The sequence below is a fragment of the Oryzias latipes genome, chromosome 2, assembly GCF_053564925.1.
Source record: "Oryzias latipes strain Hd-rR chromosome 2, Olatipes_Hd-rR_3.1".
Classification (NCBI taxonomy): domain Eukaryota; kingdom Metazoa; phylum Chordata; class Actinopteri; order Beloniformes; family Adrianichthyidae; genus Oryzias; species Oryzias latipes.
Window position 1 is genome coordinate 24,509,893 of NC_136238.1, and position 17,561 is coordinate 24,527,453.

At 43.0% G+C, this 17,561-nt stretch overlaps 1 protein-coding gene across 2 annotated transcripts; it reads left to right on the forward strand.

The window, feature by feature from the left end:
* The first annotated feature begins 4,106 nt into the window (after positions 1 to 4,106).
* Positions 4,107 to 17,210, forward strand: LOC144987945 (uncharacterized). 2 transcript variants are annotated; one of them, XM_078937785.1, is made up of 4 exons: positions 4,107 to 4,554; positions 5,934 to 6,371; positions 7,180 to 7,241; positions 16,098 to 17,210. In XM_078937785.1, the coding sequence occupies exons 1-3, from the start codon at positions 4,272 to 4,274 to the stop codon at positions 7,218 to 7,220; spliced, it is 762 nt and encodes a 253-aa protein (XP_078793911.1). In that variant the 5' UTR covers positions 4,107 to 4,271; the 3' UTR covers positions 7,221 to 7,241; positions 16,098 to 17,210. The 2 variants fall into 2 exon arrangements, 1 of the variants encoding a protein (XP_078793911.1); XR_013651632.1 differs by lacking the exons at positions 4,107 to 4,554; positions 7,180 to 7,241 and having other exon boundaries at positions 6,233 to 6,371.
* The last annotated feature ends 351 nt before the right edge of the window (positions 17,211 to 17,561 follow it).

Below are 17,561 nucleotides of genomic sequence, written 5' to 3' on the forward strand. Positions count from 1 at the left end.
CGGGACAGGGGGGGGGGGGGTGATCTGATCTTTATTTCCATGTTAGTGTGAGGTCACCGCTGCTGCTCAAAGGTTGGATCATTGCCTTCTTTAGGAGCTCGGTTCCTTTTCTGCAGAACTGAAACGGAACGTCCCATCAGAGCCAGCTGGTGCTTACTTCCTGTGGAGGAACAGGAAGTAATTTTTAGTGAGCCTGAGCAGGAAATTTTTTATTTTAACCCTTTAAATCAGGATGTGTGCCAGTCTCTGTGCTCAATGTTAAATATTGGGTTCCAAAATTTCAATGCCCCACCTGCTCCACCCATTGGTTTGTTGGGGCCCCCCTGCACCAACGAAAGAATCATAGGAGATGGAAATTGTTACTTTAGGGCCATCTTTCAGGCTGTGAGCGGATCCCAAAACAGCCACAGAAAAATTCGGTTAGCCGTCGTTAAACAATTAGAAACGAACCCCGATCTGTATAGCTGGGTAATCGGGCATGAGTACTCCTCTGTGGCTGAGTACATAACCAAATCTAGAATGCGTTTTGTTAGTGTTTGAGCCACAGACGTCGACATTCAAGCCACAGCTGATTTATTACAGTAGGAGTAAATATTTTGCCTTGAACCATGTCATGAGGAATGTTAAAGTCAAAAGAGAAAACAAAATATAGAGACACCGTCACTGCCTGGAGCTCTTTCTGGGTCCTAGTGCCCTAAAGGTTACAGCTCCTGGTTCCACAAGAAAAAAGTCCATTCTAGAGGCCACTCTGACGTCATCATCATCAAAGACAGCGTTACCTAGCAACCATACCAAGACCATAGCAGCTATAGAGGGAAACACAACAAACCATCAACGGCGGTTAAAGCAGTCAGACGTTTGTTCTGCAGCTCAGCAAAAATCTCTTTTTTAGGTTTTGGGGAGAAAAACAAAGGAAAACACACGGAGAAGGATTCTGCAAAGGAAATCCCAAGTTCTATTGGTAAGTCAGCGTCCTGGAAACATGCTTTGTTGGTTCTGAAGTGGCAGGAATGCAGACTTAGATTGGTTTGTTTCCTTGGATTCTTCAGATGGATTCAAGCTGTAAATGTTGTCAGCATAAAGCAAGTTTGGACTAAACTAAAGCAGAAAGTGTCTTTGAAGATTTGTCAGGAGAAATGAGGGCTTTTTTCAGGAATTCTTGGAAGAGGAGGACTTCTCCAAACAACCAGAATCTAGGAGGAGGTTTTTTCAGCATTGACATCAGGATTTAGCATGAGCTTCAATCCCATTTTTGTTCAATCCAAATGTTTACCGTCATATTCAGGAGTTCAACTCTGAAAGCCACCATGACATCATAGACATTAAAGACCCTGTTACCTAGCAACCAAACACAACAAACTGTAGACTATTCAAACTGGACATTTTGGGGCAACAATTCTTTTCTAACTCAAGTTTTTATGAAAAATCCAAATGATGGAAACAGATTGTGTAAAGGAAATGAGGATATATTGGTGAGTCGCCATGGCAACCAGTGTCCAGGTCAAAGGGAGGACCACGGCCATCCAGTCTCCAGGCTTTTGGATTGATTTGGATTTGATAAACATTTGTTTCCCACATTTTAATAGTAGAATTCAACACGGGACATATAGTGGATTGTAAGAATAGGAACAAAAACAGCAACAACAAAATAATCCTCCTCCCCTTAAAGCATGCATTTGACTCTGAACAAGTCTAAAACAAATCCAAGCAAAGACCAGCGCTGGGGCTCCTGCTAGTTTCTTTTAGAAGAGCCTGCCTCTTCAAAACATAGAATGTTCAACAACTAGAGCTAAAAATGTCTGTTGGTAGATTTCTGGATGTTGGCTGTATCCCAGCGAGCAAGGCCAAGTCAGCCCCATATGGTTTCAAAGTGGACAGAAAATGTTTTTAGGAGTTTCTAGAATGTTCAACAACTAGAGCTAAATGAAACTAGTGCATGAAATGACAAAGAACTTCCTGTTTGAAAGGAATATCATGATGGCTTCCACCTGTCTCTTTGCTTTTCCTTTCTTTTTTGGGTTTCTCCTCTTTGGGAGGTTCCACAAAACTGCACTTTAACCCAGAAGGAAACAACAACCGCTCCACAATCCCTGAATCCCCTACAGCCTTTATCTAAACATTTACATTGACCATTATCACACATTTGAAGCACAACTTCCCATTTGTTTGTGTGTGAAATGATTCCAAAAAGCCATGTGTCATCCTGGAGGGACTGGTTTCTCATCAATGCAGACCACCAAGTTTCTCTGGTTTCTGACTATTTGGTGGCTGGTAGGCCTTTTGGGATTTTTGTCAGGGAAAGAAGTGAACCTGGGCTCCAAATATTGGAAGACACTGATCTAAAAGTACTAAGACATCTGGAGAAAGCTCTAGTTCTGCTCCAACTCAGTCCAAAGCACTGAAGATAGATGGAGTTGGATTTGGGAGAGGACTGAGCTCATTCAGATGAAGAAAGAACAAGTCAACAGATGAAGAAGATTTCAGGAAGTTTCCCATTCAACAAGTTCAAGTTTCCAGAGAGCTAGTTTAGCATCTTCATGAGATGTTGCTGGGGCGGAGCTTGAACACACACCGCTTCCTGGAACCCAAACTCAGGCTAAGTGGAGGAAAAGTTGGGATTTCTGGTGTTTGTAAAGATCTGGAATGGTTTCCTCCCACAAAAAAGGCCTTTTTCTAGTTTCCTGCAGATGAATTCTTTTCCTGCTGGGAGTTCTCATCTGGGTTTGCAGATTCTTAGTTGGAGGAAAACTTGGAGCAAATTCTTCCCAGAAAAAGGATTTTCTCTGGAGTGAATTGACATGAACAGAGTGAGTTTGGACTGAAAGCAGCAACAGGGAGGAGATGTTAGAGCTTCATCAGAAAACAGCTTTCTGGAGGAGTTGGAAGACGTCAACAGTCACAGTGATGGTGAGGAGGAGGAGCTAAGACTTCCAAAGTCATGTGACTGTGGGAGCTGCAGCAGCTGCAAACATCTGGACTTCCTGCTGCAGCTGCAGACCTTCATGTGACTGTGGGAGCTGCAGCAGCTGAGGAGCTCAGCATCTCTGCAGACTCAGACGGAGCTCAGAGCTTCTGAGTTGTGGAAGTTTAGTGGCTGAACTTCTTGTAGGTCCTGCTTGGTTCAGGTTGTTGCTGGTGGTGGAAAGAGCTCCTGCAGACCTTTTTGCTGTTGGAAGGATCTTCTGTCTGCAGACTCTCTGATGCTTCAGCAGGAGGCGCTGCAGTGTGGTCCTCCTCATGAGTCCTGAAGCTGCACCGTCAGCTGCAGAGCTTCAGAGCTGCCTCTTCTCAGACCACTTTCTTTGGCTCTGATGTTTTATTATATTATTTTCTAATTATTATTTATCCTAATTAGTTTTCCTCTTTCACATGTGAGCATTTATGGTGTTTACATGTATAAAGGGTACATCTGATTAAATTGATGTACTGATTAAAAAGGGGACAAACTTTGTGGCTTATACAAACTAAATAATATTTTAATAAATATCCTTAATCAAAACTTATAATAATAATAGTAAAACATTTTTGGTAGTAGGATCAAACTATCTTAGTATTGTTAAATAAGGCAATGACTAGATTGTGACCTATTTCAAACTTTTGTTTGTTTGTTTGTTTGTTTTTGCACAACAAACTGACTGGAAATTATATAGTTACAGTACAAAACTTTATTTTTTAATTGTTGTTAGGTTCTGTCATCAAAGTTTGAATCGTTTTATATTAAAAAACCAAAATATATTTCATCTGGACTATACAGCATTTACTCTTTTTTTCTGTCAAATATGCCCAGGAAGACCAGCCTGCAGATGACAAAATTGTGCCCTATCATCATTAGCTGTAACCAGAAGTTCATGTCCTGTTCCCCTTTCTCCATTTTGGTAAAAAAAAAAAAAAAAAAAAAAAAAAAAAAAAACTTTTTCTTGTCGAAATAGACAAGTCACACCGAACTATCATTGATGAAAAAAATACCCGTTTATACATTTATTTGCCAGTAAAGTTTAAAAAATGGTTGTTTTCACCCACCATCGACATCATAATATGAACGACAGATAACACTCCAGACCAGCTGGTGGCGCTAAAGCACCATGACGCTGTTAGCCAAACAACGAAGAACAGCACGAGGCGCTAGCAGCGTTAGCTTGTTCGCAGGCTAGCAGCGTTAGCTTGTGTTGAGAGGACGGTGGTGTTTTGTTGGGACGTTTGTGAGGTTTTTGGACAGAAAGGACGATACGTGGTTCGTGTGGGAACTCTCAGCATTTTCCAAAGTGTCGTAAATGAGTGAAGAAGTGTTGAACGGAAAGACAACGTGGATTGCTGTGATCATTGTGAGACTAGCAGATGATCGATCGGAGCTGCAGCGAAGAGGACGGCGGTGTTTGTGGGAGTTGGAGCTGAAGATCGGAGCAGGAACCATGTCTTCAGAACCTCAGGAAGGTTCTGTCAGAGAACAACTTTCTGCTGCTGAAGGAACCATCGTCCAGAACGAGGAGGAGCTCTGTCGTCAGCGCAGACTGCTGGATAGCAGCTGGAACCCGCAGCTTCAGCTGCACATAGTTGGTACGTGATTAAAAATTTAAAATCCTTCTTTGGTTGCCCTGATCTTTATGTCGCTGGAAGGGATTGTTGTCGTCTCTTCCGGCCTTCACAGATTCAGATGGTTCAGGACGTCCAAAAGTGAAATGTGCAGAAATAAAAAGACACACAAGAGTCTGCATGAAATTTCAAACCTTTTCCAAAAGAGGAGAGGTGGAGAAACGCTCTAGTTGTTTCGCGCGGTGTTGTGGCTCCATAAACACTCCAGTACAGAAAGAAAACAGAGACCAAAAGTCAAAAACAGGCCTACTGGTGACCTTGGTACTGTAGAACATGTATGTTTTAATATCTTATTCTTTATTATGTTACAGCTTTATCCTTAGTGTGAAGTGAACTTATTTTGAACTATCCAGATTTATGGTCGTGTGACATTCCTTTTTGCTTTATGGTTGCAGCATCCTGTGAAGAAATAGGATGTTCTTTGTGCAAAGTTAGGTGTTTTCCATAGGTGCAATAAATATGCCATGGACTATATCCGTACGATCTGGGTTGAAGATTCTTCCCCTGGGAAAATGTGAAGATTCATGTTCTCATGTGGAAGTTGGAGCTGACCTTTGCTCTGGATACTGGTAAAAGGAACCTTGAGTTGTCCAGGAATGATTTACTCTGACCAGATGGGGACTCTTTTGATCATCGGACTGGGTGTGCGCCTGTGAAACGGGCCCCCGGGAGGCAGAGCGGATCCGAAGTTGGCAAACCATCAGCTATTGGCCAGAGGAAGCAGGCGGGCTATCAGTTGAGGAATCAGAGCGACCAGGGGCGGAGATCCAGCGACCATGATCTTTCCGGAAGGCGGGGATTCAAACACATCTTAAAAAGACTGGTTTTAAAGTTTTCCATTGTTCTTCGGAAAATATACGAATAATTCGCATGTAACTTGTGCGTCAGTAGATCTTTACTTGAGAATCCAGATATATCTGCATTAGTGTTTTAATCTGTGCTTTAGAACTATTGTCAGGGAAATAAACTCCGTGTATTTTTAAACCGGTTGAATCCTTGTTTGTTTTACCACTCTCGACTATCGAACACGCATGGATGGAAAGAACTGAAAAGCGGACGATTTCTTTCCTTCAGTACCTATTATCTGTTACTGAAGGCAGGAACTATGGAGTGATATTTCTGCTACCACGTTGCACACAAAACCTTCTAAGTTGCAGGTGAAAATATTAAATATTTGCTTTTCAATTATTTATTATTTTGCTTTGATATTTTTTTTTTTGGGGGGGTGGGGCTGCAGTTAACAGCAACACTGTGCCTCCTGCTGGTCTATCTCCGCGTGACAGCGCTATCCAAAAGTCTTGGAAATGTATAAAAGGCTCCTTGTTGTGTTTGTGTCCCTGCAGTCCTCCCCCAGCATTGGATGACTGAAGAGGAAGATCTCTGCAACCAGCAGAGGAACTTCAGAGTGGAACAGGAGGAACCAGAACCTCCACAGATTCAAGAGGAACAGGAGGAACCAGAACTTCCACAGATTAAAGAGGAACAGGAGGAACCAGAACCTCCACAGATTAAAGAGGAACAAGAGGAACCAGCACCTCCACAGATTAAAGAGGAACAAGAGGAACCAGCACCTCCACAGATTAAAGAGGAACCAGAACTTCCTCAGATTAAAGAGGAACAGCAGAGCGTTAATGTAACTAATAGTCAGGATGAAGAAGGAAACCAACATGAAGAATCAACATCAACTACAGATGAAGAGACAGACCCACAGAACAGAGATCAGAGGAAGAGGAGGGACAGAAGTCATGTCCAAAGTGTGGACAGCTCTCGCATGTCAGCAGGTCAGTCTGACTCTGATGTTAGAAAAAATCACAAGACAAACCTGGGTAAGAAATACAAAAAATCTCCAAAAGAAGACACATTTTCCTCTATCAAGTCTGGTAAAAAATCAAGAATAATTACTAACCCGTCTGACTTCATAGAAACTGGGTCTGATGAAAGATTTTATATCTGTAAAGAATGTGGTAAAAGCTTTAGTAACATATCTCTGTTCAGAATTCATGTAAGAATCCATGCAAAAGATAAGCAATTTTCTTGTAAAGACTGTGAGAAAAGATTTAGTCACAGATCTCATCTCAATAGACACATGAGAACTCACACTGGAGAAAAGTCTTTTTCTTGTAGAGAATGTAATACAAGTTTTTGTGATGGTTCTCATCTCAAAAGACACATGAGAACTCACACAGGAGAAAAGCCTTTTTCTTGTAAAGAATGTAGTAAGAGTTTTAATCAAATATCTAATCTCAATAGACACATGATGACTCGCACAGGAGAAAAGCCTTTTTCGTGTAAAGATTGTAAAAAAAAATTTAGTCGTTTATTTAGTCTCAACAAACACATGAGAACTTGTAAGACTTTTTCTTGACAATTTAAGGATCTATTGTAAACTCTAAATTCGAAACTTTTCTGATAAGAAACCTCAACCTCTGTACCACAGCAGAATGGTTCCAATTACAAAAGGGAAAAAGTTCTGTATCTCAAAAAAATTTAATATGTTAAAATAATTTTTAATGCTCAAAACATCTGGGGGGAAACCCAAATGTTCTAATGAACTCCATAGCAATCTGAGCTTTCATTTCACGTACGCAGAGCCACAGGCTGATGGGCTCCATACCATGTTGATGAAGTAACTTCATTAGAGGGAGGAACAAGTAAGTATTGAATGTGTAGAAATGAATTTTTCTAAAAAAAAAAGAAAAAAAAAAACTTTGGTTGTTTTGATATATGATTTGCTTCCAGGAGGTCCTTTGTACAAACAGCAGTTAGACTATAGAATGACACAGTTTAGGACTGATGAAACTGCTGCTGTGTTTACTTATTTAGTTATGATGGTCTTGTGAAGTTTCAGGAGAGAAAGGAGGTTAACTCCAAGCTCTTATGTTCACAAATGTTTGCAAGTTGAATTTAGTGTAATTTTGTCATCGTTTGGACATTTACATTTTAGGAAGATATTTCATTTTTTTCTGTAGCCCCTCTTGAATTTATTATCAGGATTGCTTCAGTGTCAGATTTAAAATATTCAGGCTGTCTAAAATTGAATAAACCAATATTTTTTAAAGTGAAATTAATTTTATTTAAGATCCATTGGCCTCTGTGAATGAATGTGTAATAAGAAATGATTAGGCTACCATGTTGGTTGAGGCATGTTTTCCAATTGGGTAAAAAAACAAGAATAAAGCTGTTGTTTTGCCTTTACGCTACTGGTCCGGCCCACTTGAGATCAGACGGGTTGAATGTGGCCCCCGAACCAAAATGAGTTTGCACCCCTGGTCTAATGGCACCAAAGGATTCTGGGATGCGGTTGGGCATCCATGTTTCTTTTTGTTGAACCATGACTTAAGTGTCTAAGACCTGAAGTCAGGTCCATGCTGTTTGGCTGCTCACAGGTGTGTTGAAAAATGGTTGGCTTGCTGCTCGGAGTTGGATTACGCATGGCACCAAAGGATTCTGGGATGCGGGTGGGCATGCATGTTTCTTTTTGTTGAACCATGACTGACGTGTCTAAGACCTGAAGTCAGGTCCATGCTGTTTGGCTGCTCACAGGTGTGTTGAATAATGGGTGGCTTGCTGCTCGGAGTTGGATTATGACTCAACCCATGCTCTGAGACCGAAGAAACATTCAAGGCGGCCACCAAATAAAACCACAAATTAGCCGCGTCACTGAATAAGCCGCAGGGCTGTAAGCGCATGACAAAAGTAGTGGCTTATTGTCCGGAAATTACGGCATTTCATATATATAAGTAGTAATGTATTACTACGGAGCCTATGATCTGAAATACTCCATTACTGACCAAAGTAACTACTGTTAGTCATTACTGTTACTATGTAATTCATTACCCCAACACTGTTTATTAGTTAGTAGTCAAACCATGAAGAGCTGTCTTAAAATTAGCCATTATATTATTAAATATTTTTCATTTTGCTTTAGAAACCTGTTCATTATTTTAAAACAGCTTTTTAAAATACGAATTTTAATCATGATGAATATTATTATAATTCTATTGCTTTTTTCAGAAACTCAGATCTCCAAATCAATATTTTCCTAAGTATCTTTGTTTTTATTTCATGTTGCTGTTTTTCAGAATGACTTATTTGTTTCATAATGAACTTTTTCAGAAGAATGAGTCTGTCAATCAAACCAGAAAGGCGGAGACACATTTGTGATTGGCTACTTCTTTACTCAGACATAAGCAGCAGCACCCTGACTACATTGATGGAAGATGCATCAGTGAACGTGACGGTGCAAAGCATGCACCTCAACACTAGGGGGGAGTATGCACCTCAACACATCCACAGTGTTACCAGATCTGGCGGTTTTGGTTCTAAATTTGCAGATAGAAATTGGCTATTGAAGGTTTTAGGGTTGGTTCTGCATTTATTTTTTTTCTCGTGAAAATATAGTAGCGGACTACATTGGGCTGGGAGGCTGTTGGAATGCCTCTAATCTTTTATGTACTGGAACTCTGTGAACGCACCAGGATGTGTGTGGGAGGAGCTACTAGCTAATGTTTGTAGCCTGGTCGCTACATGGAGCGGTGTCTGTGTTTATGTCACTTTGCATGGTAGACACGGAGAATGTTCAGAGATCAGGTTTTAATTTTGAAGAGTTCTACATGGTAATCATGTTTCCAAGTTTGAGTTCATGACATCATCCCAGCTTCAGCTCCCTTGATGACAGCCGCTTCAGCGGTTTTTCCATCTCTCTCTGGCTGAGTTTGAAAGCTTGCTGTCCCGCTTTAACCCTAAAGGGAACAATAAAACCAGATGACCTGATTTATAATTATTGTCTCCATGAAAATAAAAATATCATAAGGTTCAGAAGTCCCGAGCAGGCTGGCTCTGCTGGCCGTTACCTCGCTTCCCGGGAGCCGCCACAGCAAGGGAAACAGATGTGACGACAGACTGGATCTGTGAGCACAACAGCGGAGTTGTTTGGCCGTGTTAGCCATTTTGCATTTTCATTCAAGGACCTTGTGTGTTACTATTGCCAGCAGATTGGTCACAAAGCCTCCGTATGCCCAATTCGCAAGACTAAATTCACAGGTGTTTGCTACGCACCCAGGCCAGAGACTGTCGCAGGAGCAGGGCCTGTTCACACGGACAAAGACATTTTCCAGCTACTTAAATCTGTGACTGTGAATGGACAGCAGGTTACTGCTTTTCTGGACACTGGTAGTTTTGTTTCTTTGGTCAAACAGAGTTTAATCCCTTTTGGTGGACTTGATTATATCAGGCAAACAAATGTTGTGTGTGTACATGGCGACAAACATTTGTACACAAAAGCGGATGTAACTGTGACCATAAATGAACAATCATGTCTTTTGACTGCTGGAGTGGTAGAGAACCTGCCTTGTTGATTTGATTTTAGGGTGTGATTTACCTATGTTGGGGGACTTATTAAATGAGGCTACTGAAACAGCTAAAGCTAAGCTGAGCTACCTGTTAGTGTGTCCGCACCCATGCTTACTAGGGCTCAGGCTAAAGCTGGGAGGCAAAGTCTTCCACACATGAATGACAGTTTCTTTGATGGGAGCAAAGAAATGTAAAAAAAAGTCTAGAGAAAGTTTGAAAAAAAAAATTAAAGTTGCCGGATCCTGAGATCCAATTGCAACAGAAACATTTGAAATACCAGCTGACATTTTAGCTTTACAAACTGAAGACCAAACTTTAAAACCTTTGTTGGCCAAAGTGACAACGGAAAGTGACAAATGTTTGGGAAATGTGAAGTTTATTGTTGTTGATTATGTTCTGTATGCAGCTGAAGGTGAACACCTACGGTTAGTTGTTCCAACCACCTCAGGCATCATGTTCTTAGCACACGCACTCCCATGGGTGGGTCACCTGGGTCGTCGCAAAACATATCATGTTAGTTCATGTTTCTTCTGGCCATCTATGTACACTGATATTCAGACGTACTGTGCAACATGTCCTACCTGCCAGAAAACTGCCAACACACATAAGTCAGACAGAGCATTACTGCACCCACTTCCTATCATTTCCACATCATTCAGGAGAATAGCCATGGACATTGTTGGACCTTTACCTAAGAGCAGCAGTGGTCACGAGTACATCCTGGTGGTGTGTGATTATGCTACACGGTTCCTAGAAGCCTTTCCCTGCACACCATTACAGCTCCTGCAGTCATGAGAGCGTTAATTCAGTTTTTCTCCAGGGTAGGAATACCTGATGAAATTCTGAAAGACCAGGGGCCTCATTTATAAAACCTTGCGTAGGATTTGTGTCAGAAGTAGCGTACGGATGAAACATAGGACGTGCGTACGCACAGAAATATTCGGATTTATAAAACCGTGCGCACGCACATGCTACGCATCTTTCCCTTTATAAATCACAACCAATTCTAAATGCAGCGCAGCTTTTTGCGGCTTCATAACACGCCCATAGTTGCCCATAAATAGTCCGTGAAACGCCCACAAATGAATATTCATGGATTGCGAAATCATGGCAAACACAGAGAGGAAATCAAAAAAACGTAACTCAATTCACTCAATTCACTCAATGTGAGGTTGAAGTTATCGTTGGCGAGGTGGAAAAGAGGTGAAAAATGTTGTTTGGAGGGCACAGTGTGGGCATTACTAATGCCAAAAAGGCACTTGAGTGGCAAACGGTGGCAGACGCCGTAAATGCTGTAGCCTCACAACCTCGGACCGTGGCCGAAATAAAAAAGAAATGGTCGGACATCAAAGTCGAGGCAAAAAAACGTTTAGCGCTCCATCGGGGGGGCGGGGGGGCTCCGGGGGGGACCGGAGCGCCAGATGCACCGGGTGACACGCGTGGTTCCTCCGAGTGCTCTTCTGTAACGCCAAAAAGGCAGACGCCGTAAATGCTGCCTGTAGCCTCACATCCTCGGACCACGGCCGAAATAAAAAAGAAATGAAAGAAATGGTCGGACATCAAAGTCGAGGCGAAAAGACGTCTAGCGCCAGAGTGTGTCTGCCACGGGTGGGGGACAGGGGACACCGGAGCTGAGCCCTCTTGATAAGAAACTGGCGACTATTATTTGGGGAATCCCTTTAGTGGAGTGGTGACCGAGGCGGAGGGGGACAGACGCGCCAGATGCACCGGCTGACACGGGTAAAAGAAATAATTAAAATGAATGCAGTCAAGTCACATGTATGCAGTCTACACAATTACAGTTTATTAATATAGAACAATTTTATTTTAGCTGCTGGGTTTTCCAGCGGGGCCAGTGGATGCTGCAGCTGAGCAGCCGTCTGGACCCAGCGTCTCCACGGCACGCGGCTCTCAACTTTCCAGCAGTGGATGTGTCCTCACTGATGCCGTCCTTGAAATGCAGAGGGAAGTCATTAGTTCAGAGAGGTGACCAAGGAGTTGGGCGAAATCAAGACTGACTGAAATAAACTGCACGATGAGGGAATTTTTGAATAAATAATATTTTCCACACCTCTTGTTGTTCTTTACAAGCGACGCATCACTTCCAAACGCTGGCGCACAGCAGCAGCATTTGGCTCAAATGCGTGGGGATGGGGTTCAGGGTCAGGGCCAACACAGCAATCGGCGCAAGGGGGTAGAGGCACGTTTTTAAGCTGTGCCACATTGTGTAGCACAGCACATGCCGGCACGATTTGGCACACACTGTCACTTTCACGTGTTTCTTCCATCTGCCGACGGTGTCGCCGTTTCTTATTTCACCCGTTTTTGTGCGTACACATGGGTCGGAGCTTGCGTGAAGGACCGCACTTTTTCCCGTCAAGTTTGCTTTTTATAAATCTCAACTATTGCGTAGAGAGTGGCGTACGCCTTCTTTTGTGCGTACGCAACCTTTATAAATGAGGCCCCTGGGAACCAACTTTACCTCCCGGTTGATGAAACTTTTCCAACAGCAGCTTGTCATCACTGCCATCAAGGCGACTGTATGTGAGAACTGTTGGTGCCTCGCGGTTCATCCATTTTATGCATCATTTTTTTGTTTTTGCACTTGGCTGACCAGGCCATCTCCATGATTAATTCCAGCGGACGCAGTGCATGGCTGGGGGAGGCTGATATTGCTGATGTTCTCACTGTTTGGCCTCACCATCCCTCCCAGTGGCGTCTTTTGGCTTTAGGTGGCACTTAAAGTGTTATGTATCAGTTTAGCTTTCGGCTGTCGTATCAGTCATGTTTTCGACTACATCTCTCAGAAGTCCTGTGGTGGACTTGGTGTAATCCTATGTTCTGCTTCCCTTTGTTTAGCATCTTCTTGGTGTTTTCTCGGTGTTCTATTTTCTTCCATTATCACCGGTGTTTTGCATTTCTGTGGTCGCGACCCGTTTTCGGATCTAGGAGTCCGCTTTGTTTAAGTAAGACGTATGGTCCTCTGCCCATCTGGAATCATTTCTGCCATGGAGCTCTGGTTTATTGATGGATGCCTCTCTGCCACTATGTCATCCCTCGTGTTTGTGCAACACATCCTTAATTCAATCTTGGTTTTATAATTAAGAATTTGTCTCTGTTGGGCCACCTGAATTTTGCTATGTGCATTTTTCCCCACGGCCATCTTGTTTTCTTGTTTTGGGTAGCTCAGTCCTGGACCTCCGCGTTCCTGTTGTTCTGGATGTTTCTGTCTTGTTTTTGGTCTCTAATTCTCGATGCTTTGAGTGGTTTTGTTATGACGATAACTGTTTGGATCTTTGGTCTCCCTCCACTTGTTTTCTGATGGTCCATCCTCTCCCGTCATAATTCCGCTGAGACTGCGCTGTGTCCTGCGCGTCTGTTCCTCATCCAGTAATTATGAAAAAGAAAATTTCTACTTGTTCTGCTGCAGCTAATCATATATCTGCGTTACCTTTTCACCAGTACAGAGTTCCCTCGTTTTATTGCAGGACTTTCGTTCTAAAAATAACCATGATCGCTGAAATCCAAGGACTCTGATTACAGAAGTTTATGGCAGTAAAACTCCTCACAGCCTACATACACTTTTCTCAGACAGACATGAACATTTTCATCCTTGTCTCTTGTTAGAAGTCTCAAATTTTCATGGAAATTAAGTCCAGTATCTTAGAATGAAAACAAAGATCTGATGGATCAAAGATTTCTGATCTGAAGAGCTCCGCGTTTCTGTACAGGAGACACTGCACGGACTGAGGAGATTGATTGACATGGTTTCAGGGTCCTGTATAAAAAAAGCAGCATAATTGATCTTAAAGAATGAGCTAAACCGGTAAAGATGAACTGCGATGTAGAAAGGGAAGACTGCCTTATGTTCTGTTTGACTGGAATTTTAGAGGGTTTCAGGTTGGAGCACAGACTGCAGAAGGGGGGATAAAATATCACTTCTTGATCATGTGGGCAGATAAAAAACAAAACAAAACATGGGTCTCTGATATTGTTCAGTGGGCCTGACCAAACATGGGGGCGAGCCGGATCAAGCCCGCGGGCCGTAGTTTGCCCACCCCTGAATTAGTGTGAAATATTTAATTAAACCGCGCAATATTAGTGCAAAGGTGAGCTAACACCTGTGCTCGAGTGAATGTTTATGTTCCTCTAAAAAATGCATGATGGAAGGTGAAAAGTAGGAGGGGGAGCGCCCAGCCATCCCTATACCAAGACCCCTGCCACAGCAGCTGCGGCAGCCAGAGCCCCCACGGCTGCAGATGTAGAGCAACTGCCCCCCAGGCGATTGCATCCGCGACCCAGGCCAGGGCCAGCAGGACCGCCCACGGGGCCCCCAGAGCTAGAAAGCAGGGAGGCATGGGGGCGGGGGACAGAGAGTGCAGCTCCAGCTCAACCAGGAGAGCAGCCCTCCGCCATGCAGCGAGGGCCCAATGCAGGGTCCCGCCCCAGAAGAGTGCCCCACAGCCCCAGATGAGGACTTCATAACCACCCAGGAGTTCTAGGCATTCGCCCGCCTGAACCCCAGGTACGAGCCAGGGCCCTTCAAGGGAGACCCGCCCCGCGCTCCATGCATCCAGCCACCTGGCCCACGGTTGGTCCATGAAGGAGCAAGGCAACGGGCAGGCCGCCCCCGCCCAGGAGGAAGACATCCAGGAGAAGAGGGGGTCCACACAAGGGGTGTTGTAAACATGGCCCGAGCAAGCTCGTCCACACTGGAAATTTGGCGAGGCCCAATGCTCGGGGGGCAAGGACCAAAACCCACAAGACATTGACACAGACACCCCCAGCTCAGGTGTAATGTGATCCCCGGCTATTGGTCTTGCCTGAGAGCTCAGGAATCCTTCTCCCCGTGTGGAGAGAGGACCGCCGGGCCCAGGAAGCCAACACCCTGGGAACACGGCCGCTGTCCCCAAGGGCCCAGTACCCCTACCAGGGATGGGGTAGGGGACAGATGGTCCAAGGTCCCACTTTCCTTGTGAAACCTTTTAAAACCAAATCAAACCAAACCAAATGCGTGCGTGTGTGTTTGTGAGGGTGTGTGCATGTGTGTGTGTTTATGTTGGAATGTATATTTGGAGGAGTATATTTGGGGGTGTATATTTGGGGGTGCAGTTAAAATTGGAGTGTAGGGCACTGAGGGGACCTCTCCTGATTACTCAGTGATGTCCCATCACTCTCCCCACCAAGGGGCCCTAAATGTCTACCGTGCAGTTAAAATTGGCAGGTAGGGCGCTAAAGCACATCAGCTGCTTGCTTACAGTGATGTTCAAGCACCCCCCCCCCCCCCCCCCTTACCATGGGCCCTACATGCCTATGGTGCAAATAAAAGAGAGAGGGGGGGGGACTATTAGATACATCAACCACAAGAGGGGGACTGACCCCCCCCCCCCCCCCCCATCACCCTATCCAGCATAGGGCCCAGGTCCCCTCAGCCCAGGGGCCCCATCCTACGAGGCGCCGCCACCACCCACCTCAGAAATAAATACGCCATTGTGAAAAACAGCAACATGAAATAAAAACAAAGCTACTTTGGAAAATATTGATTTTGAAATCCGAGGTTCTGAAAAAAGAAGTAGAATTATAATAATATTTCACATGATTAAAAATGAATATTTATTTTTCTCACAGTTTATTCTCATACTCCCTTTATTCTGTGCATGTGTGATCTGCTGAGCAGGCCTCAGAGTTATCTTCACTTTAGCCTTGAAGCGTCTTTCCAGCAGCAACCGGTGGGCGTGATTTTCACACGAGGTCTATCGGACGATCTTCTGAATATGCAAATGCAGGATTTTTATACCAAGCCCATCTCTGAGCTCGTTGGTTCGGACTTTGAATGCATCATGTTCATCTGTCTGTCCCCTTCGTGCTTGTACAAAGTAAAACCTCCATAAAAGATAACTGTCTCTGAGTCATTATTCAATCATTTCTGTGTGCAGGAAGCGGAAGGGGAACAAACCTAACTTACCTATTTTACAGTCTTGTTGAGAAAATCTCCAGTTTCCTCACATTTATTTAATCAAATATTTATTTATTTAATTATGAACAGTATAGGACTCCATACAATAGAGCAAATTTTGACTTTTATTGGTGTTTGTTAATACACAAACTCATTTAAATGTATAAAATGGCTTTTTCTTGTGTTTGCATTCCTGCAGGTCTCCCCCAGCATTGGATAACTGAAGAGGAAGATCTCTGCAACCAGCAGAGGAACTTAAGAGTGCAACAGAAGGTACCAGAACCTCCACAGATTAAAGAGGAACCAGGGGAAGTCTTTATCAGTCAGGATGAAGAGCAGCTTGATCTGAAGCAGGAGACTGATACCTTGATGGAGATTCCTACTTATGAGGAAGATGAGAACAGTGATGCAGATCTAAACAATCAGCAGAGGAATTTCAGAGTGGATCATGAGGAACCAGAACCTCCACAAACTGAAGAAGAGCAAGGGGAGCAACAACTTCAACAGATTAAAGAGGAACCAGAACCACCACAGATTAAGGATGAACCAGGGGAACTCTGCATCAGTCAGGATAAAGATCAGCTTGATCTGAAGCAGGAGACTGATACCTTGATGGAGATTCTTACTTATGAGGAAGTTGAGAACATTGAAGCAGATCTAAACAATCAGCAGAGCTTTAATGTAACTGATAGTCAGGTTGAAGAAGAAAACCAACATGAAGAATCAACATCAGCTACAGATGAAGTGACAGACCCACAGAACAGAGATCAGAGGAAGAGAAGAGACAGAAGTCATATCCAAAATGGGTCTGATGAAATATATTATGCATCTAAAAAATTTAGTAATAAGTTTAGTGGGCGGCCTCAGTTGAAATTTCACATGAGAACTCACACAGGAGAAAAGCCTTTTACTTGTAAAGAATGTGATACAAGTTTTAGTCGTATATCTAATCTCAAAACACACATGAGAACTCACACAGGAGAAAAGCCTTTTACTTGTAAAGAATGTGATAAAAGTTTTAGTCGTATATATAATCTCAAAACACACATGAGAACTCACACAGGAGAAAAGCCTTATTCTTGTAAAGAATGTGATAAAAGTTTTAGTCGTATATCTACTCTCAAAACACACATGAGAACTCACACAGGAGAAAAGCCTTTCCCTTGCAATGAATGTGATAAAAGTTTTATTGATTTATCTACTCTCAAAACACACATGAGAACTCACACAGGAGACAAGCCTTTTACTTGTAAAGAATGTGATAAAAGTTTTAGTAATTCATATAATCTCAAAATACACATGAGAACTCACACAGGAGAGCAGCCTTTTTCTTGTAAAGAATGTGATAAAAGTTTTAAACACAAATCAAAACTCAAAACACACATGAGAACTCACACAGGAGAAGAGCCTTTCCCTTGCAATAAATGTGATACAAGTTTTAGTCGAATATCCATTTTAAAAACACACATGAAAACTCATACAGGTAGAAGATAGTTTTTATGGCTGATAAAGGTCTTAGTCATAAATGTAATTTAGTATAATACATTAGAACACACACACAGGTGAGAAGCTTTTCTTTTAAAACAAAAATATTTTTTTTATAAAGGATTTAGAGAAAAATCTCAATCTGCACTGTGGCGCAGTGGTTAGTGCTCTTGCCTCA

What these genes read in the sequence shown, in the direction of transcription:
- LOC144987945 (XM_078937785.1), top strand. Translation starts at nt 4,272, where the DNA reads ATGAGTGAAGAAGTGTTGAACGGAAAGACAACGTGGATTGCTGTGATC. An exon ending in GCTTCAGCTGCACATAGTTG is followed by an intron (nt 4,555 to 5,933) that starts GTACGTGATTAA and finishes GTGTCCCTGCAG; the next exon opens with TCCTCCCCCAGCATTGGATG. An exon ending in CAGCTCTCGCATGTCAGCAG is followed by an intron (nt 6,372 to 7,179) that starts GTCAGTCTGACT and finishes TCACGTACGCAG; the next exon opens with AGCCACAGGCTGATGGGCTC.